Here is a 25,762-nt window from a genome sequence, read left to right on the forward strand (position 1 = left end):
TCGTCGAAATTTTAGAATTTCTGTAATTTTTGAATGGAAGTTCCATGCCATATAGATAGGAAGAAAATTATTTTCTTGGTAAAGTCAAATAACAAATATCTAAATTTCAAATAAAATAACAAGTAATAAAATAAGTTATTTTACAAATACACCGTTGCTGAAATAACAAATAAAATAAAAATTTTATTCGAATGATTATTTGAATAAAATTATTTTTAAATTGCCCAGCCCTGGTCTGTACATTGGATTAATGCTTCTTATTTTTTAATTTTATTTTAGATATTGACGTAGAATAGCATTTTAAAAATATTATCTCGTAAAAAATAAATGAAATCTCTGTTTTCAGATCCAAGCGAATGAACTACGTTTGCTGTAATCAACACAAAGGAAGATCAAGTCACAATACACTATCGCTATATTACGATTTTTTATCTAACAAGCTAATGGATTGCATATAGTTTATCTATTATTCGTCATATTCCTCAGGTTTTATCATATATATATACATATAATACATACATGTATCTATACATTTTGTGCTGTGCAAAATTCATAAGTTAACATCGCGTTTCATTCATGAATTATATGCAGATTATTCATGTGTCAAGCGTAAAGTAAATATTAGCGCATGAAGTTACCAGTAGTGCAAAAAGTTTAACAATCAGAATATATCAGTATTTTCTCCTATCTCTTTTATTTAAGTTTTAGTCGTCTTAATTCTAAGTAATTTTGTAGCATCCAGAAGAGGAGGGAAATAGAAATACCATGTGAAACATATGATATCAATTTCCTTGTCTATACTCACACTTTTTCTTCTCTATACTAATCATACAAAACGATTTAACTTTAGCTCTCGGACTAAACGTTTTACTATTTTCTATTTCTTCCTTTTCAATAGCGCAAAAAAACACGAAACAAAACAGTATTATGCGTTGTGATCCCTTAAAGTCTGCCCAACCAATAAACCCCAGACAGAAGACATTTTATATCCAATTTTGGATATAATTTAATGTAAATGTTTCTTCGTATTAGTATTAAGTTTTACGAACACGACGATAGAAATGTTTTAAAGTATTTTATTATAATTATTTTGAAATACGACTCTTAATTAAAATTAACTGCGAAAACGTGCAAAGGAAAAACAAATTGTATTTATCTATTGTACAGTAAAATTTCTTGAACAACCAAGTATTCAAGTAATATTTTGGTAATCATTTCAAGCCGAACTTAGACGTTATCTACAAATATAGATGCAAATGGCTGTAAATTTAATGTAATGTAATTATTTAAATATATAGATCAAACGCTTTCTTCTCAACAAATTTCACGTGAAAAGAATAAATGTAGTTAAGAATAAATGTTCCATAGAACTAACTCTTAAATACTTTTATTTTATGTAGATTATTTCTTTTTTATTTTCATTTACATTACTTTCTTTACGATTATATTCCTTATTTTTATAACACCCTCAGAGAAACACAGATAACGGTCTAATGAATTTATATATTTATCAATGAATACTGCATTAGAGGCGTGTATTTTAAATAATCGGTGAATAGTTCCTTTCATATGCACCACAGATTAATAGATATGCTATGTTTTTCACCGAATTGCGTTTATGCCTACGTAAAACATCGAGGCGTGATTTATTTTTGAAATATTTTCATTCTAGTCATATGATTTTACGCTAAATTAAAGACGCAATGCAAATAAATGTCTTTGAACATAATAGGATTATACAAAATTCATAATAAAAAAACAAACTTGTTGACTTTAATTATGTTACTTCGTAAAATACGTACTCTTTCAATTTCATTTGTTTTATTTTACTTGCATTTATCTTATAGCATTTTTATATTAAAAATTAGAAATTGATTTTTGTGGTTATTTTAAAAGTACAATGATTAATGCTAATGATGTTTACGTTAATATTAGAAAATAAATGTAATTAAATTTTATTATTATTTATATGTCGTATTATATAACCTATTGTTGAAGAAATATGTAAGAAATTTAAAAAATGTATGTAACATAAATAGATTTTATTTATTTGAAAAACACGTACAATATCGTTTATTTATTTTCGTTTTAGATTTTCGTTTTTATCGATATAATTACATAATGCGTAATTGAAATAAAATAAAATTAATTTAAATAAGATTTCTTGTGTACTCTAATTGTACCTCTTTCACTTAATGAAATATAATAAAATGTAATAAAAATAAATGAAATGGTTGTGCAGTTTTTTAAAAGACTCATTTTATTCCTTATTGTTACCGATGTTTCATATAATACTTAATATTATCATTAAAATTATATATATCCCATCCACATGGTGAATGAATATTTTTCTCTAGAAATATAATATCTGTCAAGCTGTTCCAAATTTTACAGAGTATTATTGAAAATATTAATGTACAATACTTTTTATAAACATTTGTAATAAAATCCTAGTGAAATAGCTAAAAAAAACCACATTTTTTATTTTATATTTATATCCAAATCTTCTTGAATTCATAACTTACTGAACCTATCTCAATTTTAATTTTAATTTTATATATAAATAATTAATGTACTATGAAACTATACTCAACAAGCACAAGTAAATCAAGTAATTGTAAAATGTGGCTAATATTCTGGGTAATAAAGGGAGAAAAATAAAGAATAAAACAAGAATTACTGAAGGTAACTTAAAATCATAGGTCCGAGAAATGAAATATAATCTATTGTTCATTTGCGATCACATTTTACGAAGGTCTAGAACAAACACACTGCCATCAGACGCAGAAGCACCGACTTTGTCTCCTCGACTATTCCAACACACTTCAAAAATTCCTCCAGTTCCTTGATAACTATGTACCAATTGACCATTCTGCACAAGTAAATATAAAAGAAAATATATATAATATGAACCTTCTGTTAAATATAGCAAACAAAAGAAGAATAACTATCTTACCTGTGTAGACCATATGTGAACACATTTATCAAAACTTCCACTAGCAAGAAATTTGCCATCTGGACTAAATGCTACACTATACACTGGCTCTGTGTGTTTCGTAAGTCTGTGTATACATGCACCCCTTTCTACATCCCATAACCTTACAGTAGAATCAAATGATGCACTAGCTAAAGTTAGATTCATATTTGGATTGTGAGTTCCAGGTCCAGTTGGGGACCATTTAATAGTATATATTTCTTTGCTATGAGCTTGTAAATCATGTACCCACGTATCTTGTTTCATAGACCAAATTTTAAGACTCATATCATCAGAACAACTAGCCAATAAATTACCTTGGGGGTCCCATTTTATAGCATTAACTTCATTCTAGAATTAAAGAAAAAACAAACTCTTTAAATTTTAAATAAATATTTAACTGAATCAGAAAATATAATTATTTTTGTATACATACTGTATGACCTTGGAAGCTCTTGATTGGTTTATCAACATTAAGTTTGCATACATGTATGCATTGGTCAGTAGAACAACTAGCAAATGATGTATTTGTTTGCCAATCAACATCCAAGGCAGGTGCACAATGAAAGCTAAATTGCTGAGTACATTGCCCACTTTCTGCATCCCATATAATTGTTGTTTTGTCAACTCCAGCACTTAATATGTAGTTACCACGTTTATTCCATTTTAATGCAAAAATTGGACCTTTGTGTTGACCTAATGTGGATGCTAATTTACCATCAGTCTTCCAAATTCGTGCATAACCATCATAACTTCCTGTTGCTAATAAGGTACCATCACACTAAAATAAGTAAACAAAGTTAGTTTCCTTTTTTCAACGTTGTAACTTCGGAGAAATAATCATTTTACCTTCCAATCTAATGAAGTAACATCTTTGTTACTTGGCACTTCGGTACCACCTTTTTGTATGCAGTGACGAAGAACAAGCTGATTTGGAGCTTGTGAACTACCAGACATATCCCAAATACGAGCTGTGCTATCTCCTGAACCAGAAGCCAAAAGATCAGTTGTTGGATTCCATGCACATATGAAAACTTCCGATTCATGACCACGTAATATTGTAGCTTTAGTGTCTGGAATTTCAACAGCGCTAGCATTAGTTCCCCTGCTTGAACCTTGTTGTTGTTCATCTACTTCCATTTCTGTCCTATCTCCTCCTCTCTCATTTGTGCCTACACCTTCATTGGAGGTAACAACTGAAAACAGGTTAGTAAATTAATAACAATTACCAAATGAAAAGTTTTCTCTCCTTCTTGTATTTATATACGTAATCTGAAATAAAGAAATTCTGTTTCCAAAAAATAATACATTAATATTAAATAACAAACTGTTTCATTACCTTCATATTATTTTGTAGAATTAAAATATTATTTTATACTTATCTTATACAATTAAATTAATAAAAACTGATCTCTTTTTACAACTACAGTCTGTATAAACTTTAACAATATTCTTATTCTTATTCTTTATATAATATTACAGTATATATATAAAGTAACTTGTAAATAGTAAACCTTCGTAATTCTTGTTCTTATTCTTCATTCCAGATCACACATATATTAATAATATTGTTTGCTCCTAGCTTTCCGACATGTTATAAATGTAACAGTGAGCTTTATTTTGCTATATCAGTACATAATTTAACATTACAAAACAAATTTTTTAATTCATTAATAGAGTATAATAAATATATTTTTCTTTAATATTTTATGACTGTTATAACAAAAATATTTGCTCATAACAAGTCCGACAGCTAAAGCAGTCCATTAATGTACCTGGTATAATAAGGAGGTCTATAAAACTTAAGTTTTTTTATAGACCAGGGTGTGCCAGGATAACAATTTTTGGTTTCAAAATATAACACATAAAATATAACACGAATAAAAATTAATATAATAAGTCAAATTACCTTCCTCTCCATTTGTATCTTGTACTTCTGTTTTCACCTGTTGTTTTTGCTGATTAATTTGATTTTGTCTTGATGCCACAACATCTGGCATAACAGCATCAATGAGAGATAAGGATTCCACCATTCTTTGTTCAGTACCATCTTCACCTATTGATATTTCTGCTTCTGTGTATTGTAGCCCTTTCTGTAGAATTGATAAAAGTGCTGCTGGTGGTACTAATGCTCCATTTATGTTACTCTGTGATATATGTGATTCTATGCCAAATGTGTATGCAGAGTGTTGAAATCCTATAAAAAAAAAACACAGAGATTAATTTGCATCTTTTATATAATCTACAGTACAACTTTTATACAATAAACTTAAGAAATAACTTAGTAATCAACGTCATGGATATGCTTTTATTTGTGCTCAAATAACCTCTTTAAATCACGTTTGATCTATAATTTGTAATATATTATTGTCCAATATGATATTATTAATTGCAAATATTATTGCGAAATGTATATATACATAATATAAGTAACAAATGTGTACAAACAATAGCAAATTCAAAATTTGCCAAAATTATTTGAAAAGAGGTTACGTAGTACTCCAAAAAATATACCAGATTCTTGAAGGTATCGGTAAACCAAGAAATTGACTTCATCGCTAGAGAAGCTCATCGTTCTTTACTTTCACGATACTAGCACAACATATTTATTGAAAGTTGCGCCTAAAAATCACTTTGACTCACGTCGGACGCCGAGATTGCCGCGTCGAGGCCACTCTACAAGTCACAGACACATTACACATGAGACCTTACCATTGGCCAAGAAATACGAATAGCAATGTGTTCTATAGAGATACATACCTAACTTCAATGTAATCTCTTCATTCAAAATAACGAGACGATAATCAATTAGATTTCATTTATTATTGTCAAATGGATTATGTAAAAAACATACAGTGGCTCATGGAAGTATTTTTTATGAACATATTATGTATGTTGTACGAAATATCTTGAAATTTCAGTAGTAGTATAATGACAACTTACTATCGTGATTATATTAATAATATATGAAACGATCCTGAAAACGTATTCAAAAGTAGCAAGTTATTTAGTATAAGTTTATGTTTTATAGAGATCAAAGAGATGTTTATTAAATATTCATCAATTTATCAACATTTCATTTATAAATTTTTAAATTTCTCAAATTTATAAGTCATTCATAATATATATAATATCATCTTTAACATTTATTGTACATATATATGTGATTATTCTATACGTTTATCTTAAGATATATTTTGTAATCCTTTAACAGTTCTAAACTAAGTGAGTTATACAATTCTATGTTATTAAAATAGGAATAATTACATAATTTAAATTATTTTTATTCCTCATCTTGTTTATATTTTCCTTAAGAATCTTACAAATTTCTTACGCATTTAGACCATGGTTTTATATACCAAATGCAAATATCTCAAGATCATATGATGGGAACTGTATGATTGTTAAGATTGCTGAATTTGTTTTGTCACATTCTACAAAGATATCGAAAAATGAGGTTCTATTTCTAAAAATGACCATGAAATGACCAAATACTGTAACTTTGTCCTGAAAACGTTTTACATGTAACAATAAATAAGGCAAAAATTTAGATGACCTCATTCAACTGAGCCACTTTATGTAAATTCTTTACAGTTACAAAAATGATCAAGATTTAATACATTATATTACGATTTTTTAAAGTATAAACTTAGTATCTCTTAATATGTCTAGTATAGAGTAAACTAAGTATGATCTTAGAATTTGGAAAAAGTAATTAATGCTTTTAAAAAATTAAAAGATAATTAATATTTTTATTTACAGTGAAAAAATCAAACATTAGTTTATTTACAAAAACAGTAAATTGTATCTAAATAAAAAAAAATATTTTTCTAACTATTGGAATCTATCTGATTATTTTCATTTTTGTCATTCATTTCTTTCTGTTTCATCCAAGCTTTAGCAGATGCCAAGAATTTAAGATTAGGTCTCTGTGATTCATCTTCTGGGAAAACAAAATCAAATACTTCTTCCCAACCATCATCACTCTAAAAACAAAAATTACATATGTGAAAAAATGTTTTTTTAAAAATAACTTTTAAGTAATACAATAAATTTATTCACCCCATCTTCTCCAACAATACGTCTTCTACGTTTAATCCTTCGAGGCATTTTTTCCATAATTTTAGCTCGAGTGTCATCATCTCCTTTCTCACTTTCAAAATCTCTCCACGCTTCTAAAAGCAATGCTCTACTTTCTTTGTCACCGTTCGATCTAAGTGCATCGTTTCCACGTTCAAAAATTCTTCTTGCCAGCACAACATTATCCAGACCATCCTCAGTTGTCGAATTAGCTAATTCAAACTTAGCATAGGCAATCCAAACCTAGATGTCATGATTTATATTTAATAACATATAATCTAAATTAAATATCTTGTATTTAATTATAATTAATCTTACTTTAACATGAAGTGTACGTTCCAATAATCTTTCGAATAATTGCCGTGCGTTTTCTGTTTCATCCTGTGATATCTCAAAATCAATATATGATTTCCATAAGAGTTCTGGCATATCCAATCTATAAATTAAAGTAATGATACAATACAAGATTAGGGTAATATAAATTACTTACATTTTTAAATACTTTACCTTGGCTGTGATATAGCTAATTCGTAAATAGCTCGTGCTCGTTCTACATCGCCCAGAAGAGTTTCTAACTCTGCGAACTATGTACAAAAATATTATCAAGAATGATTTTTATAGATATTTAACCATTGAAATGATAATAAATAATAGATTGATTAAATTATCATACCTTCATCCATGTAGTACAATTTTCTGGTCCAAATTCAAGGAATTTTTCATATAAAATTCTACATCTATCAAATTCTCTCAACTGTATTTCTAAATCAATGTATCCACGATATAATTTATCTCTAGGACAAATACCCAATGCCATACCCTATTATCAATTAAAATAATTTTCTATGCGGTGTCACAATTTATAAATTTTTGTAAAATTATTACTTACTAATTTTTTTCTAGCTGCTGTAAGATTTTTCTGTCTTATTTCAAAATACGCATAAAATAACCAGATTTTAGAGAAAGTGAAATGCTTGTGAGGAATTAATTCTAAGCAAGCTCTGAAAACATATAAACACATTAATCAAAATAAAACATCTTCTATGGTACTTTTTAAAGTACTAATTACTTATAGACTTGTCTGCATCTTTCTATATCTTCAGTATCAAGTTCCTCAAAAAGAGCATAATTTATCCAAAGATAAATATATCTTCTCCAAAATAGTTTTTCCTATGGAAAATGATATCCTTATACTAACATTTATTTACGATATATGTACAAAATGCTAAATATATTAAATACATCTCTCTTACTTTAGTTGGTGGTACATTAGCTATCGCACGTTCGTAAGTTTCTCTAATGACATCCATGTTCCCTTCTGATTCTACTAATCTCAAATAATCAAACCAGGCATCATAATTAGAAGGATTTTCTTTCACTTCTTGTTCGTATTGATATTTTCGTTTACTTACTATTACATCTTCAATACCTATAAATAATAATACAACATGATTGTATGTATAAATATATATTTATAAAATACTATTAAGTATGATAAATCAATAATAAATTATAATACCTGAACGATCTCCATATTTTTTCTCATGTATTGTGTATGCTTTATAAATTTCCTGTGTTTTCTCTTTTGGAATATGATCTAATGCATACTTATAAATTACTCTGGCTCGATCATGCTATAATAAAATAATGTAACATGCGTTAAATTAAACTATGTGAAAAAAAATAATTTTGGTCCTTCCTTACTTCTCTTTGTCCTTCCTCAAACTTTGCAAATGCAATAAATAATCTTTCATCTAAATTTTCGTCACCATAAAAATCAATGGCGCGTTCATAAACATTGCGAGCACCATTAATAAAACCATGAGATTCTTCAAATCGTGCATATTTTATCCAGTGCTTAACATCAGGGTGTACCATTACAAATCGTTCATAAATTTGTCTAGCTCTCTGAATTTCCTTATATCTCAATTCGAACTTGATGTATGTTTGCCATGCTTGTTCATCAGGTTCCCATTCCATCCATCTTTCAAATACTTGACGTGCTCCTAAATAAATATTTCAATCAATAAATAGTCAATATACTATGTTAGATTAAAAATAAAAGAATTTACCAGCAATATTTTCTAACATTTCTTCCATATAAGTGTATTTATACCAAAATTGATTTGCTCTAGGTAATATAGTAACAGCACGGTCCCATAAATTTCTGGCATGATTTACTTGACGATTTCGCATTTCCATTTCTGTGTATTTGAGCCATAATGTAATGTTTCTATGGTCAACATCCAAAGCACGTTCATATATGGATCTAAAATTCATAGATAATACAATTAATAGTTTTATAATTAATACAAAATGTTGTTTACTTTTTACAAAAAAAAACATTAATCATAAATACATAATCATGATGACTTTAATATATTTTATACCTTGCTCGTTGTATCTGCTTTTGACTCTCTTCCCATTGAGCATATTTTATCCAATTTGAAATCACCATACGATTTTTACGAATATTATCTTCAAAAGCTTTACGTTTCCGATGTTGATAATCAGCTAACTCATGAGGGTCAGAAATCTTTTGCTTTGGTGGCTGAAGTAATAGAAATATATATAAATATTCATTATATATCAACTTTTCAACTGTTCAGCCTCACATATATTAAAATTTATATATAGATAGAAGTTACATAAAATTAATAAAAATAATGAATGGTAAAAATTGAATAAATAAATGTAAATATATTTACTGGTGGTAAGATTTCTAGGTCCCGTTCTTTTGCCTCTCGCAAAAGTTGCTCTGCTGTTATTTGAATTTCAGCAGGCGCTTTATTTTTAACCTAGAATAAAATATAGTTAAAATAATTTGATGCAATATAAGAATTATATCATTCTCATATATTACATTATATGATTTATTTGTGTAGTAAAAATTTAGAAGTGTTACATACCTTTGCCACTTTTGGCATTTTCTGTGATTTTTCCATGATATTAAATTTAGTTCAATTCTTTCTACACAATAAATATTTTAGAAATATTTTTATCCTCCTGGTTAATTCAATTTTTATAATATATTTATGGCAAAGAACAATGTATATTTTTTAAACTGACCATGATCTAGGAATAGCAAGTCAAAAATTATTTCATGGAAATTTTTATACAATACATTGATAATATTTATAATTATTATCGATATTTACAATTATTTTTAATTATTAAAACGTACTTTAATAAACAAATATCAAATGAAAAGGCTAGGTATAACTAGCTATAACCAATGTATAACCATCGATTAAGACAAAAAGAATAGATGTGACATTAAATGGGATTTTATGTCTCAGGTTCTGAAATACCGACCTATAGAAATATCATGTGGCGGTACGTGATGATAAGAGTTTACGACTGTACGTGGTTTATTTTACCAGCTTAGTATCGGAGAAATCACTGCACGTGGTTGCAACTTCGGCCTGTTTAGTTGTTTAATTGAATCACAGACGTATTTATATAGATTTCTTCTTTGGTATAAAATAGATGGGACATACAATACTTTTTCGTACTTTTAGTTATTGATACATATTACAATATTATATGCACGATTATATACATATATACTCAGGTATACATACAAATCCAGCAACGGTGAAGGATGCCATTATTTTAATTTGCTTTGTTTTGATGTATTTAGTTCTCTTATAAACTACATATTACTACCATGGCACTACCACAAAATTCTTTCAGGTCAATACGCGGTCTTTTTTAACAGATCTTCACTGATTCAAAAATGCAGAATTATCTCCCAAAGCTACCACGAATAATTTTTTGACGCTCTGTACATGTACGCATTATAAAAGTATTAAAACTATATTTGATTTAAATTGAACTCTTTTACAGGAAATAATAATATTTAGAGATTTAAGAATTTCGTTGGTGCTTTAAGCATTGACTAAGGAGAGGATAGACGTGACATTAAATAGAAATTTGTGTTTCAGTTTCTTTAATATCGACGTGGAAAAAAATCAGAGTACATATTTCTTACGCCCTCTGTTATTTAATACGGCGAACGTAGGACTTATGATCAACTTAATCATCGAATGTGATGAAAAGATACTCCTCGATTACATGCAATTCAATACACAATAAAGAATATCGGCCGGTACTGATAAACTTCAACTTGGTTTATATGTCTCGCACCGCACATCACCTAAAATATAACGGATTGAGGTTAACGAAAAGAAACGAATAAAATCTAGTTCACTTATCTCAATTATTTTAAAGCGATATTCAATTCGATAGAAACGGGATAACATGAGCGGAAATGGAATAAAAAATGTAAGAAAATGCGAAGTTCGAACACCTGGTTCGACCGCCTGTTCTTCGTTACCTTCGGATATGAGAAAAAAAAAGCGTCGATACTAAAGGCGCCGTAAATTAATCCCTCATCCGCATGATGTATGGACCAGCGGTCCTGACGTCTTACGATTGCGATTGCCTGGGTTCCACCATCCTGGGTTCTAGTGAGAGATAGCGAAGTCACTTGGGGGTGTTGAAAGGGGCTCTCTTCCTTGCTAGCGCACAGGCTAACGGGTTTTGACCTTCTTCGCGGCTGCGACTCCGGGGGTACTCAAGCATTCTTTGTACAATCGTCACAGTGGACAAACGTAAAACTAAAATCACGCGAGTTCATCATTTTTCGAGTTTGCAGAACGTGCTACAAACGGGACTATTGTGAATTCGCTTTTAACGCTTCTTATAAATGGATGAAAACAGGAACAAATGGGAGAAAACGGGAGGAAGCTGGTGAAAATGGGTGGAAACGGGAGAAATCTGACGAAAACAGGAGAAAACCGACAGAGACGCTAACCCGTCTATATAGTGGATTTCCAAAGTAAGTCAACACTTGTTGAAATTTTTTATGTACATATTATTTACATTCACACATACTATATGTATATTTGATTTTCAAATTAAAGTAAATGTAAGAACTGTTTTCACTGAAGAAGTATCATTTAAATGTTTAAATAACGGATAAATGCAAATTATTTAAATTCACCAATAAAGGTTCAATTAAAAACATAAAGTATGATAAAAACTTTTTTTGTTTTAGATATGTTTTTTTAAATGTGTACTATATACATATATTTAATATAAAGAAAGAAAATCTCTACTGGAATTAGAACCAACTTTTTTCGGATCGGTAAAATAAATCTGTGCGCCTATCTTCTAAAATTATGTTTTTTAGCAACAATTGTTATATTTGTTGGCAAGTATTAATATATTTATTTGTCATATTTATTAATTTTATTAGATAATTATAACAAATTTTACCTTATATAGCGTTTCCCGTTACGAGGGATATATGATACTGTTACGCTATTACATGAAAGTAGCCTTAATGTGATTTTAGTCTAGAAAAGTCGATATATACATTTGGCACGTAATTTGAATTATCAATCACGTATATTTTAAAAGATAGCATGTATTTGAAAATTGTCTGATGGTTCGATGCGTAGTATAGCGATAGGAAAGTTAGAACTCGGGAATAGAAATGTTTTGTTTGAAGGCCTCTTCAACAGGATGTTTCTTCCGAATCTATAAATATATACCCTTTTTTCTTTACATCATAATTTTCAATTTAAAATTTGTTAACTATCACTTTCTATAAGTTGATCGCTATTATCTACTTTCCGATCGCTCTGTTGTGAATACATCGAATGTAAGGATAAGCAAAAAAAAAAAAAAAAAAAAAAAAAAAAATAATTGAGATACAGCAAAACATCTCACAGAATTAATATTTCGACAGAACAATTTAAAAAAATAAAAATTAATTTAATTCTCATGGTTTAGTTCATTTGGATTAACCAACAAAGGATAGAAGTTCTTGATGTTACAGTGATAAGAAACCGAACTTGTTTCTAGGGTAAACTACACTTTAGGGGCCGTGAAATTATTGATATTTCTCTTTGCAATCTTATTTTAACGTGTTTCAACAAAATCAAGTTTTAAAGTGCGGAATGCACTGATTCAAAAGTTGTGCGTATATAAAATCGAACATTTTTAATATATTTTACAAGCTATTTTGATGTCACACAAGCTTCTATTCATGCTCTGATTAGTCGACACAGATGAGCATTCGAATGTTCGCCTCTTCCGCTTTCCTTATTCAAAGATATACTGCTTGCGTATTGCCGCCATCAAAGATTGATACGTTTTGCAATATCGCTGCCACAGAAATTCGCATAGGTGGTCGGAAGAGTGTCATTATCGTGAAAGCGGTCTTTTCTTCGCATTCAATTCTTTGGTCTCCAATTAAATTCTATCTTCTGGCTATGGATCCCATCACTAGCTGTAGTTAGATGAATGAAAAGTACTTCAAATCTAATTCAAATTTCATTGTAGCTTCCACACTGTAATTCACTATTTTATGAATGAATCATTCTGCAACGAGACCAGCGTAACTTCGAAAGCAGTCTATGTGGATTTTGCTGCTGGTGGCAACATGTTTCTGTATTCGGGAAATTAACATCGTCTCTGTTCTCAACCATCACCATTCTACAATTGATATTTCTGATATCATCTACCATTCCTAACATTCAGTGTTCTTTCACCCTTCTGCGATCATTATATTTCCGCTTTCCAAATTTTACTTAATCATTCTGTTAAATAATATAAAAATAATAATAATATTAAAATGGAAAAATAAGTAATATAAGAATATAAGGATATAAGGAACCTGCACAACACCCGAACATCCAGATTTGGATATCTCTCCTAATTTTGGTTACCTGGCTTGCATTTCTAATCTTTCACTATCATCTCGCGACGGTAATGGAAACACGCCGTAATCGTGGATGGTAATAAAATCGTGACACTTTCACCTAGCACGATATTATAAAATTCATACGCAATATTCTCATATGAAAAACCTCGCGCAAAGCAGTAGATCAATCTTTAAAAAAATTATCCAATTTTTTAAATAATTTGGAGAATGCATTAATTACGTATTGGTTACTATACAACTACTTACTAGTACTATACTACTACTTACTAGTTACTATATTACTACTGTACGAAGTTATTTATCTTTAACGTATTACACGTCAAAAAATTTGGAAATTCATCGACGCACATATGTTAAATTTGCAATATTTACAATCATCTCACGCAAAACACATATTCATCGAGTTTTAATGAATTGGTTAACCGCGTGGGATTTGAAAACCTGAGCGAAACAGTTTTTTCTTATAAGTGACAATAGGTGAAACTTAGTGAAAGCTATCAATAAGAATAAAAATCGGACGCGTACTCTGTGTTTTACACATTGCTTGCAACTAACAATTAAGTTCACGTTATAAAATCTTCCATAGTATGAATTGCTATGTAAGAAATGCAGAACAATAGTAGCTTCTTGTTCGTTCTTCCACTGCCTAAGGAAGATTTACACAAAGATAATTATCACTAAACCAAAATGCATCAGCCCTACAACTTATACAGGAAATAGACATATAATACTCTCGCGTTCAGGACAATCGTAGTGCGTGTGTGAACCTCGTATAAATGTCGCCTATATGCTATTGTTGCGATTCTATTATGAATATTTGTAATCGGGACAATCGCGATACGTGTGTGACTTTGCTGTGGATACTCACGGACGGGACAATCGCAATGCGTGTGTGATTTTGCTGTGGGCATAGTTTACATCTCTGAATATCATAATCTTCTTCACTACAACTTGTATGAGGTAAGCTGCCGTCCATGTGTCGTTCGGATTGAAGATCACTGTGCTCCCCACTGCTTAGGCTGATCTTCTTTCGTTCGTGTAAGGAGGTTTGCTTGCGTAAAGGGACTAGAAAGCAAAGCCGACGATTTTCATTTTATTTTAGCTTCAAGAATCATCCCTTAAATTTTTTTAAACCTATAACCGAACATCCTGTATAAACTTCTTATTATTCTTATAGCACCTTCTATCCGGTAAGTTCGATTAGAACTTCCATATCTACCTTTTGTCTTCGTACCTTTCTATATTCTATATTCAACGGTGTAATCAACTAATCCATTTATTATTCCATTTCATCAGCAAATTGCCACAAGAACGAAATAACACGACGTCTAACGTTCGAGGATTTAACACAGACCTGTGTTAATAATAAAAGAGAAATTGATCAAAGCGTAAATGTACCTGTTATTTATCCGTCTATATCTAAAGATAGCAATCAAACCTTTATTTCACACCCTTTGTGTTAAGCCGATATTAGAATCATAGAAAGAAGGAATGAATAATCAAGGCAACACCTGTTATCATGATTCATATGTATTGGAGCATACGTGAGCGACAGCTTTAGAAGTCGATCAGACACCATGCAAACGGAACAAGATTTGGACATATCGGTCATCTTCTCGACGTTTTTCTTGAGGAACATCGGCTTATGGATATCCGACAATCGCGCGGAAAATCGTCGGATGAAAATAAAGTTAATGTGCACACTATTCAATTCGATAGATGCCTCGATCGTCATTATGAGAGATTTCTATTTTACTTGGTTATACAAAGGCGTGAGTATATTTTATAAATCTAATTGTGTTAAATGAAATTGCGTACATGTTATACTGTCGTACAAATAGTCGTAGTATTCTAAAAATTTAATAGTAATTTATTACGTGTAGAAAAATGAAAAAATTAGTAGTGTTAAGTTCTAGAAGATATTTGGCAGGTGTAGTCAATATTTTTCTAATTATTGTTAAATCATATACGTATGTGTACAAAAAATATATATTGATTTCTCGATTCATGGATTGTTTTCAATTGGCACTCATCTTCAGTATTCGTTTCTATTTATTAAATTAAATAATACTTAAAACCGTTCCTTATACGTAACAGTAGATAATAGTTTGTGACATGCGTAATTCATTTAAAACTCTGTGAAACAAACGATAATTTCAGGACATTCTTTACGTTACTACCAACACATTAACTGTGACAATGGGTTTAATCAAGATATGTATCATACTAATGCATAAAAGGGAATTTATGAGTCTGATTACGTATACGGAACGAAATTTCTGGAATGCTAACTACGATACACGCGAGAAAGAAATTTTAAAGAAGTGCAGGAAGACTTGCACCTTTTTCGTCTGTTCTGTCAGCGTCATTGGCATATGTGCTATGCTAGCTTACCTATCAACACCGCTTATTGGTAGGTTAAAAATATTCTATTTGTTTATAATGTGTTGTTTAGAACGTAATACCAAAACATCAACGATACGTTATGCTAGAATTAACTAAAAAGCTAGGGACTAAACGAAAGAACAGCTGACGGCAAATTACACGCACTTCTAACAAAATTAGAATTTATCATTCAACCCTTAAAATTAATTAACAGAAAAGACAAAGAACTTAATACCTAATGTATAAAATACCGAAAATTGAATTACAATTTACTTCTAAAGGCTAACCATGGTTGTAATGTTATGCTGTAGCGCGTACGATTAAAGCGATTAAAACAAATTAAGGCGAAGAACGGTATATAGATAATAATATACTTTTGCCACAAAACTCTCGTACTATATAAGAATTTGTTGTCGTATAACTTAAACAACCTTTTTTTTTTTAATAAAAGAATATCGATATAGTATTGCTACATTTAGATGTTTAATAATTATGTATACTGAAAAATATTTCTCTACCCTCGAAGGCTGAAAATTTCATAAACAAAAAATATACCTAACGATAAATAAGCAAAACGTTTGATATAGAAAAAAGTACACCATCTAAGCGTTTATTGCAGCAAATGCTGGGAAAAATAAATCAGAAAGAATATTGCCGTTCAACGTGTGGCTAAATTTACCAGTATCTATATCGCCTTACTACGAAATAGGATTCCTTATACAGGTATTTAACTTCTCGTAAATTTTTCTAACAAATGTTACTTTAGTTATCTGCGTTATATGTATACCTTTATACATTACGCCCAACTTATTATACAATGACTTATACTTGGATACTCACGGAGGTAAAATGTATTTGCTGTTAGTCGAATTACACTCTTAGAATCTCCCACTTTCTATAAATCTATAAAATCCTTTGTATCGATGATTATAGTGTAAGGGACATATCTGCGATTTTGTAAGAATTAATTTCTTCCACGAACTGTGACAGGGGAAATAATTTTTAATTTTTGCAGACGATAAGTTTGTATTACATAGCGGTCAGTTATTTTTGCTTCGATAACGTTTTCTGCATTCTGGCCATACATTTGACTGGCCAGTTTCGCATACTTCGATACAGGTTCGCAAAACTGTGTGACATGGAACATCAGATAACAGAAAAAGACACGGGATTGATGATAACAAAGCATGTACATACATTTTACGAGCAATTGAAGTTGTACATTCGACAACATCAGACACTGATAGATTTTTGCAACAGGCTTGAAGACATATACACGATGCTAATATTTGGACAAGTGTTGGTATTTAGCGTGTTAATTTGCCTGTTTGCTTACCAAGGACTAGTGGTTGGTATTTACGCGCCATAATACATTGCTATTTTATGAAATTTTATTAAATATTTGGGAATTTCTAAATAAACAACTTCCTCTTAGGTTGCTGCTCCTTTTGCGAGACGTTCCATCTTTGTCTTTCTTTTAATCGGTTCAATGGCTCTACTGTTTATGTTCACCTATAGTTGTGACGGTGTGATAGAACACAGTGAGAAAGTTGCTATAGGAGCATATTCTGCGCTGTGGACGATCATGCCAATGAACAAACCTGGTAGGATGTTGCGAAACGATCTGATAATGGTGATTGAACGATCAAGACGAGTTTGTTGTCTTACTGCGAACAAATTTTTTCCTGTATCATTGGAAACTTACACTACGGTAGATATAGTATCAACTCTACAATAAATACTTGTTGCGATCTATAAAATTTGAAGTATAGAAAATTTTAAAATACCAGAAAATTATAATTTTTGATATTGTGAAATAATTTGCTTATTAACATTTTGCAGATTTTGTCTACCGCAATATCGTATTTCACGTTGCTAAGGAATAATGTAGAAGATGAAAATGTAAATTGATTGATAAAACAAATCACCAACAAACTCCGTAGAGTATTCGAAGAAAATTGCTTACAATATTATGCAAAAGAATTGCACGTTTACATTTAATTAAGGAAAAAAAATTATTGAAGGGAAAATAACTGATAATTTAATTTTAATACATGTATAATCAATAATCAATATGGAATTTTTCGTATATGATTTCAATACCTTAATATATCGGCCAATCATTAGCAATACGATATGTACTCCTTTTAATATTAATAGTAGATCGTAGATTAATTCAATATCATAATAATGCATTTTATTCAGTACTTTGAAAAACAAAAATAATATATAATATACTCATCTAATTTATCCAAATAAGCTAAAATTAAGTATTAATTGCTGTTAGTTGTTATTCTTGCTTCTATAGTTTTAGGTACTTTAAGACAGCATAATTTACATATTATTGCCTGCAAATAAAGAAGCTTGTCTTCATGTTACAAAATGTACGTGCTAATATATAAAATAAATAAAACTGCGTACTTGTTATAATACATTGCTATAGAATTAATATACACATTTTGTGATCAAAATAACAGCTTAATCGTACTGATACTAAAAGGAAATGATCTTTATACACCATGCCATGACTGTACATTTAGAAAGGATTACATGTGTTATACTTTCCAACTGCATTTATTTTTCTAGCAAGGAAATAATCAATATGTGGCAAAGTACTAGTTATACATATATTATAGGAGGTGATAATCACAGCCCTCTTTGAAGCATATACGAGGTGAGTCACCAAAAGCAAGCCACTTAAATAACTCTTTCAATTTATGCGGCGAAATATTTGAAAGAAAAGCTTGAAATAAAAAGTTTCGACAGGAAATTATTACGTGATGAATTACGTGTTCTGAACATCATCTCCATTTTTTTTTAATTGAGCTACATATTTTTGAACATCTACGATTGTAGCCCTCCTCAAGACGAATTCAAATATCACGATCACTTGAGATCACTGAAGATCACGGACATAATAACGAATGAAAATTCATTAGGAATTCGTTGTGAATGTTTCGGAAAAGTGTATTCTCAGCTTTATTGATAAAAATCCGAATAGCAGATATTTTACTTTCACGTACATTATTTTTACACATGTATAATATGCTTTTAACACTGTGGTACACAAGGATGTTGTACGAAACAATTTGGCTGTTGATTGCAGCATTGGCTATGCCGATACCATTTATCTGTCTGTTAAAAGAAAACCAAGTTAAACCAAGTTAAATGTTATAACTGCTCCATTTGGTTGGATACTTTTACATACGCCCTGTAATAGATAACTTCGTCCTGGAATAGGATAAAGCAAATCTGTTCCAATGCTATCCAAATTTGATGTCATTATTATATCAGCAGTAGAACTATATGTAATAAGAGGTCTTCTCATAGGCATTGTCCAAATAGGTTTACATTCGTCAGGACTAGGTTTTACATGCCATGCGTCTGGGTCATATAAACAATTATATTTTACACACATCATTGGTTTCCTAGTTTTCCTGAAGATGTCAATGATATATCATGAAAAAATACTTTTCAGATAATATTTATTTTATATCTTTATATAATCTAGTTTATTTCTAATATTCTAATCCTTCCTTATCTAATTTATTTTTTAATTTATTTTTATCTTACATTTTTACACTACTTAACAACTTAATACGTTACAGAAATTAATATATTGGAAGAAAAAGTTATAGAGTTTATCTCTTACATGCCATCCATCTTATTAAAGAGACATCTTAAACGTCTAAGTTCTTGACCAGAATTTGAGACTCTGTTAGAAAAGCCCCAATTTCCAAGTGTCTCTTCTATACTGGTACCATTGCTTTTTAAACATTTGTACGACATCTTTGATTTCTTTTTCGACCTATATCAATGGTATACAATTAAAATTAACGAAATTAATATAACAAATAATAAACTTGGAAATTTTTTGATATAAAACATCTAAAAATATATTTTAAGAAGGTATCACATTATCATCATATGTTTTTTATTTTATTTCTATAATCGCAAACTTCATGTAATATTAAAACGCTGATATTCATACCATATGTATTATGAAATGTAAGTTATGTATATACTTATAACAGTAGTGGAAAAAGAAACAAAGAAGAAAGGTGACAAGATCTATGTTTTCTTTGTGGGTTTTACAACATTAAAAATGTAAATAACTTCATAATATGTTGTGTATCAATATATAAAATAAGTGAAAGATTTTTTTAGAAAGAGATGAGGATTCCTATAATAAATGTTGTTTGATTGCATTCCTACTAATTTATAGTTTTACAATTAAGTCGTATATTTATCAACAATAACAAATATTATATACATAAGTTTTTCTATAATAATATGTACAAATAATCTATGAAAGATTATTTGAAAGAATAAAAGTGTAACTAGTCGATGCGACTTTGAATGAAATAAATAATAATAATACTTTCACAAATTTCTGCTTCTTTTCAAAAACTATATTAAACTAAATTATATTTGCGTTAAAACTATTTCTCGTAATGTGTAAAATTTTATTAGTGCTTTCTAATGTTGCTCAGTTCAAGAATGTTAACATGTATATAAACCACAACAAAATGCGATCGTTAGAAAATTTAACCTAAAATTCATCAACCAACAACATTCCAGGATATTTCACTAAATTTTAGTTTATATAGAACACTTTCTACAACATGACAAATTAACAAGTACTTTGTTCTTAATAGTGCTCCTTAAACATATTACAAAACTGAAACACATTATGCAAACTACTGCAACATTAAAGCCAGCAACATCAAAATGGTTAGTTTAATAATATAATAATACTATGCCATATTCTTAATTTCCGTAAAAATATATGTACATAAAATAATTAATTCTCTATAGTAAAAAAAAAAGAACAAGGTTGCAAGTAGGTATAAAAATAATAATAGTTCATGCAACAAATGTACTTGCATTGTACAATTACTTTACCTTCAAACACTAAAGCATTGTTGCCATTTGTTGCAGCTTGAATATGCCTAAAAAATTTCTTTCTAACAATAACATTTTACTGTACAACAGCTTTTTATCAAAAAACTACACACTAATATTCGGACACTTGTTACCGTTCTGCAATCTAACAATTCTTGGAAACAATTGGAATTGCAAAATAATTTTTTTTAATAATCATTTTGTATGATTAGTACCAGAAAAAATTAATATCGATATTTTTATAATACATTAAAAAATTTAACATGTCACGAAGAGGAAAGAATACTATCTTTAAAAGAAGATCGCCATCGAATTTAAGAAACAAGAAGAGTAACTTCTGTTCTCTATTGTACAATTCAATGTAATTGCTATGAAGGAATTATTCATGTATTTACGAGCAACACTAAATGATTCATATTCTCTTAGAATAGGCAACACTATATTTAGATCGTCATCTCATATACAAAGCTACAAATATGGAAATAGTGCTGTATCCGAATATTAACATGAGTCATTGTACATTTATTCATGTAGGAAATTTTACCAAGAATCAGAAATACTTAAGCTGATTCTGAAATTTCAATCATTTCGATTTACTTTGACTCGGAGAAGCATCCCTTAAACTTTTTGTCATCTTCATCCGGCTATCTTTTCTTATTCTCAGTAACATTATCTTCGACAAAAATGAAATGAAGTTTTTTCTGCTTGATAGTATCCTTCGCAAATATCCAGTGAAGCAGGAATGTCACGAAGAAAATACACCACTTATGCTACCGATATTTCTAATGATTCCTTTTGAAGAGAAGTCCTCCGTGGCGCCAAAAACATCGCACAAACAAACAAAGACGGGTGTGAGTGACATCCAAACTTCAGAGGTAAATTGTGGTCAGTACGTAATGTAAATACAATTATAATCCAAACTTGATGATTCAAATATATAAGTGAAGAAGCACGTGTGATAGCTCGTGAAAAATCGTAAATAAATTATATTAAAAATGTATCTTCTTCCTTCCTGAAATCTACCTGTGCATATCAGAATCTTCGAATATAAATTTCGTACACAGACCATGCATTTACAATAACTCGTATTAATATTCGGACAGCATGGCATGTGGGAAATTTCTATTATATTCTCATAGAATAAGTAACACGACATTTAAATCATTCACTTTTATACGATGCATCAAGTACAGAAGTAGTGCCGTGTTCGAATATTAATGCTAGTAACTGTGCGTAATACGTATATCGATAATATCAATGTAATTCAATTCTCATATGTACTAAATATTAATATTTATTTCAGCTCAGTCGTTTGAAATTTCCTGAAATGCGAAATGGTATTCTATCCACAAGATGTCATTGTGTACATAGAGATGGTCTTCAAGATTCCTGTCCACTGAGTCAATGCCAAAAAGAACCCGAATGCCTTGATAAACCATGGCCCAGTTGCTTACCAGCAAAATACTTACAATCTCGACATCCAGAACAGTATCCACCATCCAAACACTGATACTGTCAATACTCTAAAGCTTATGTAACTTATATGTATATAATACAAATATAATAAAAATAGTAATATATAATAGTTGAGTAAAATAACCCATTTATTATTTAAATATATTTCATTACTATATTTATTGATGCTTTTACAACATACATTATTTATATGCATAAAAAGTATGCAAATATTGGAGAACACGTAAAAAATTTTTAGATACATTTGTGATAACTGATATTCGACAGAAATATATAAACTATACATAGTAAAATAGACTCATAACAGAATGATGAAAGGAAAATGTATATTTGGCACATAAGAAATAGAATATAATAATGGATACGTACTGATAAATATTTTGATTAACATGGTAATGGACACAGTGGTAGACATGGTGATGGACACATTGATAGACACATTGGTGGACAAGGTGAGGAACAGCATGGTGGACATGGTGGAGGACATGGCGGAGGACATGGTGGTGGACATGGTGGTGGACATGGTGGTGGACATGGTGGAGGGCATGACGGTAAACATAGTGATACACGCGGTAAGCATGGTAATGGACATGGTTGACATGGTGAACGTGGTAGGCATGGTGGACACGGGGGACAAGGCGAACACAGTGGCGGACAAGGTGGACATGGCGAACACAGTGGCGGACAAGGTGGACATGGCGGGCATGGTGGACATGGCTGGCATGGTGGGCATGGCAGACATGGTGGACATGGCGAACACAATGATGGACATGGTGGACATGGTGGACACTGTGGGGGGCAGCATGGTGGGCATGGTGGTGGGCATGGTGGTGGGCATGGTGGTAGGCATGGTGATGGACATGGTGGTGGGCATGATGGTAGACATGGTGGTGGACATAGTGGTGTGCATGGTGGTGGGCATGGTGGTGGGCATGGTGGTGGGCATGGTGGTGGGCATGGTGGTGGGCATGGTGGTAAACATGGTGGTGAACATGGTGGTGGACATGGTACACAAATGTTGTAAGAAGTACAAGGTGCTATACAAGGAGTAATACTGCATGGTTGACAGGGTTGACAGGGTGGTAGTTCGATACATACAGGCTTACACTTCGTATTGCTTGAACATATTGCCTTTACATTTGTACAGCAAGATTTTTCTGCACCATTGCAGCATACCAATCTACAATATGCAGCCAGAGCAGCTTCCCTTGCTTGATCAGCACAATAAAATTTCCTTAGTGCAACTTCCATATCTCCCAATTCTGTTAATTTCAACAACGCGTTGCGCCCTGGCATACAAACGGGATATAACTTTGTCATACATTCTGGTCTACCCATACAATCCCACACCATACATCTATCTTGTAAACCATTCCTTTTGATACATTCACATCTATATATAATACCTGCTCGAAAATCAAAACTTTTACATTGTTTAACTGGAATCTGAAATTTAATAATTAAAATTTAGCTCCATATATAAATTGATGTATTAAAAAATATAAAATGATAGAAGATATTTTTTCCCAAATTTAGTTAAAATTATTTTTAGTATTATTCTATTTTGAAACAATACACTTTCTGTACTGATACTAAAATATTAACTAAAGATTTTAATCTCCACTTTAAAATAAAGAGAAAACCATATTCAAGAAAGTATCTTCAAATTTTAATGAAACTTAGTATATGTACTGTACATGTGTATTCATTGTATATGTATGTATGTGCACATATACTGTATGTATTATTGGTTTCTATCAGCAAAACTGACTCAATCGATTCTTTTGTTAGAAATAAAAAAAATTTATATTGTAAAAAATTTCTTACGTTTCCTTTAATCATGATAACTGTATATATTATGTTTATTTTTCATATCCTTTACTTTTTATGACAATAAATGATTTATACAAAAGCTGTAATTATTGAGTCAGGTTTCTTCCCTACTGTACATTACGCATTTTTAAATCGATTCGTACTTACACAATCAGAAATAGGTGCACAAGGTGAAGAACAAATAACAGGAGGTGGGCAAGGTGGCTCATCCCATTCACATGCTTTTCTATAATGAACAAATTACAATTTTATTCATGTTCGTAATTTAGTTTCAACATTTTCTTACTTTCTTTCCATAGAACTAATCAAACATTTTAGTTGCGCTAATAATTCTCGTCTTCTATCACAATTAGGATTTTTTCCGTCACAAGGCATTTCTAATGGTAATTATGTTCAAATAATTAAAAACAAAAATTTTGATTTTATCCAAGTTTTATAAAAATTGAAGAATATGAATTTTGTTACATATTCATTATATTTTTAGCATATTTCCACTCTATTTAATTTATTTTTCGTTTTATAACACTGGAATGATTTATTTAAAAAAAAACGACTACATCGTCTGAATATGTCTTCAAAACATAATAAATGAATAATATCTTCGCATAAATTTCAATTATCAGCTATTTCGTATAAGTGGTATTATCAAAATTTCATGTATATGACATCATAAAAAATAATATACAACAAAAAAGGAATAAAAAAGGAAAACAATGTCTTGTGGAGGAAGTCCATTATCATGTTGCACACCATCTTGCTATCCGCCTCCTGCATCCTGCATCCAGTACCAGTTACCCTCTTGTCCGTCGTGTGTACCTTACCCATGTGTTCCACCAATTTGTGTAGCATGCCCACCACCGTGTAAAATTACGATATGTACGCCACCAGTGCCGTGCGGACCTTGTCCACCGAAATGTATTCCATACTGTCCACCTGCATGTGCTGCACGATGTTTAACTAGAGTTACAGCACGATATCTTAATTGAATTGTTTCAATGTTAGAAGAATAAAAATTTATATTGTTTTTGTCCGTCCGGCACAGATTAGGAACGATTACAATGCTAATTTGGATATCAATAATAAATATATTTTATACTTTGGTTAGCAGCAGAACCTTAGATATATATGTATATATTTATATATTACATATGATACTATATAATTATGTAAATGAAATATATAATCATTTATACATGTTAAAAAAACAAGGCATAAAAGAATTTTATTATACAGATTTTGCAAGGTTACTATACCTCCAGCACGTGCTTCAAAACCAAAGATATATATTCCCAAAAGACCTTGTCGCAGACCTGGTTGTTTTCATAAACCAAAACCAAGATGCTGTCTGTACCTGTATTGGCGTCTTCCGTGTA

At 30.4% G+C, this 25,762-nt stretch overlaps 7 protein-coding genes across 8 annotated transcripts in view; 3 read left to right on the forward strand and 4 right to left on the reverse strand.

The window, feature by feature from the left end:
* Positions 1–1,374, forward strand: part of LOC132909266 (diuretic hormone 44) — a 78,231-nt gene extending 76,857 nt beyond the window's left edge. Inside the window, exon 4 of the mRNA XM_060963999.1 lies at positions 347–1,374. Within this exon, the coding sequence (XP_060819982.1) occupies positions 347–376 (30 nt within the window). The 3' untranslated portion in view covers positions 377–1,374. The remainder of the gene's footprint in view (positions 1–346) is intronic.
* Positions 1,375–2,023: 649 nt separating this feature from the next.
* LOC132909244 (F-box-like/WD repeat-containing protein TBL1XR1) lies at positions 2,024–5,685 on the reverse strand. The gene is made up of 6 exons (XM_060963954.1): positions 5,489–5,685; positions 4,884–5,171; positions 3,824–4,170; positions 3,411–3,755; positions 2,957–3,325; positions 2,024–2,872 (listed from the first exon to the last, which is right to left on the reverse strand). Exons 1-6 carry the CDS (start codon positions 5,544–5,546, stop codon positions 2,741–2,743), a joined length of 1,539 nt encoding a protein of 512 aa, XP_060819937.1. The 5' UTR covers positions 5,547–5,685; the 3' UTR covers positions 2,024–2,740.
* Positions 5,686–6,706: 1,021 nt separating this feature from the next.
* On the reverse strand, positions 6,707–10,294 carry LOC132909350 (protein crooked neck). The gene is made up of 14 exons (XM_060964133.1): positions 9,964–10,294; positions 9,763–9,852; positions 9,445–9,605; positions 9,127–9,323; positions 8,759–9,060; positions 8,574–8,688; positions 8,308–8,483; positions 8,124–8,224; positions 7,944–8,055; positions 7,728–7,874; positions 7,562–7,638; positions 7,373–7,490; positions 7,037–7,297; positions 6,707–6,960 (listed from the first exon to the last, which is right to left on the reverse strand). Exons 1-14 carry the CDS (start codon positions 9,997–9,999, stop codon positions 6,805–6,807), a joined length of 2,049 nt encoding a protein of 682 aa, XP_060820116.1. The 5' UTR covers positions 10,000–10,294; the 3' UTR covers positions 6,707–6,804.
* Positions 10,295–10,748: 454 nt separating this feature from the next.
* On the forward strand, positions 10,749–22,679 carry LOC132909270 (uncharacterized). 2 transcript variants are annotated; one of them, XM_060964006.1, is made up of 3 exons: positions 10,749–11,897; positions 21,793–21,955; positions 22,384–22,679. In XM_060964006.1, exons 1-3 carry the CDS (start codon positions 11,770–11,772, stop codon positions 22,588–22,590), a joined length of 498 nt encoding a protein of 165 aa, XP_060819989.1. In that variant the 5' UTR covers positions 10,749–11,769; the 3' UTR covers positions 22,591–22,679. The 2 variants fall into 2 exon arrangements, with proteins under 2 accessions (XP_060819989.1, XP_060819990.1); XM_060964007.1 differs by lacking the exon at positions 10,749–11,897 and adding an exon at positions 20,625–20,909.
* Positions 15,299–18,110, forward strand: LOC132909255 (odorant receptor 13a-like). Its single transcript, XM_060963982.1, has 6 exons — positions 15,299–15,562; positions 15,951–16,203; positions 16,795–16,898; positions 17,191–17,523; positions 17,611–17,886; positions 18,018–18,110. Exons 1-6 carry the CDS (start codon positions 15,368–15,370, stop codon positions 18,084–18,086), a joined length of 1,230 nt encoding a protein of 409 aa, XP_060819965.1. The 5' UTR covers positions 15,299–15,367; the 3' UTR covers positions 18,087–18,110.
* LOC132909273 (uncharacterized) lies at positions 19,169–20,404 on the reverse strand. Its single transcript, XM_060964013.1, has 3 exons — positions 19,828–20,404; positions 19,384–19,612; positions 19,169–19,310 (listed from the first exon to the last, which is right to left on the reverse strand). Exons 1-3 carry the CDS (start codon positions 19,962–19,964, stop codon positions 19,227–19,229), a joined length of 450 nt encoding a protein of 149 aa, XP_060819996.1. The 5' UTR covers positions 19,965–20,404; the 3' UTR covers positions 19,169–19,226.
* Positions 22,680–22,940: 261 nt separating the features above from the next.
* LOC132909102 (uncharacterized) lies at positions 22,941–25,684 on the reverse strand. Its single transcript, XM_060963693.1, has one exon. The coding sequence runs from the start codon at positions 23,907–23,909 to the stop codon at positions 22,941–22,943; it is 969 nt and encodes a 322-aa protein (XP_060819676.1). The 5' UTR covers positions 23,910–25,684.
* Positions 25,685–25,762: the final 78 nt, after the last annotated feature.

Source organism: Bombus pascuorum, chromosome 7 (genome assembly GCF_905332965.1).
Source record: "Bombus pascuorum chromosome 7, iyBomPasc1.1, whole genome shotgun sequence".
In the NCBI taxonomy this organism is placed as follows: domain Eukaryota; kingdom Metazoa; phylum Arthropoda; class Insecta; order Hymenoptera; family Apidae; genus Bombus; species Bombus pascuorum.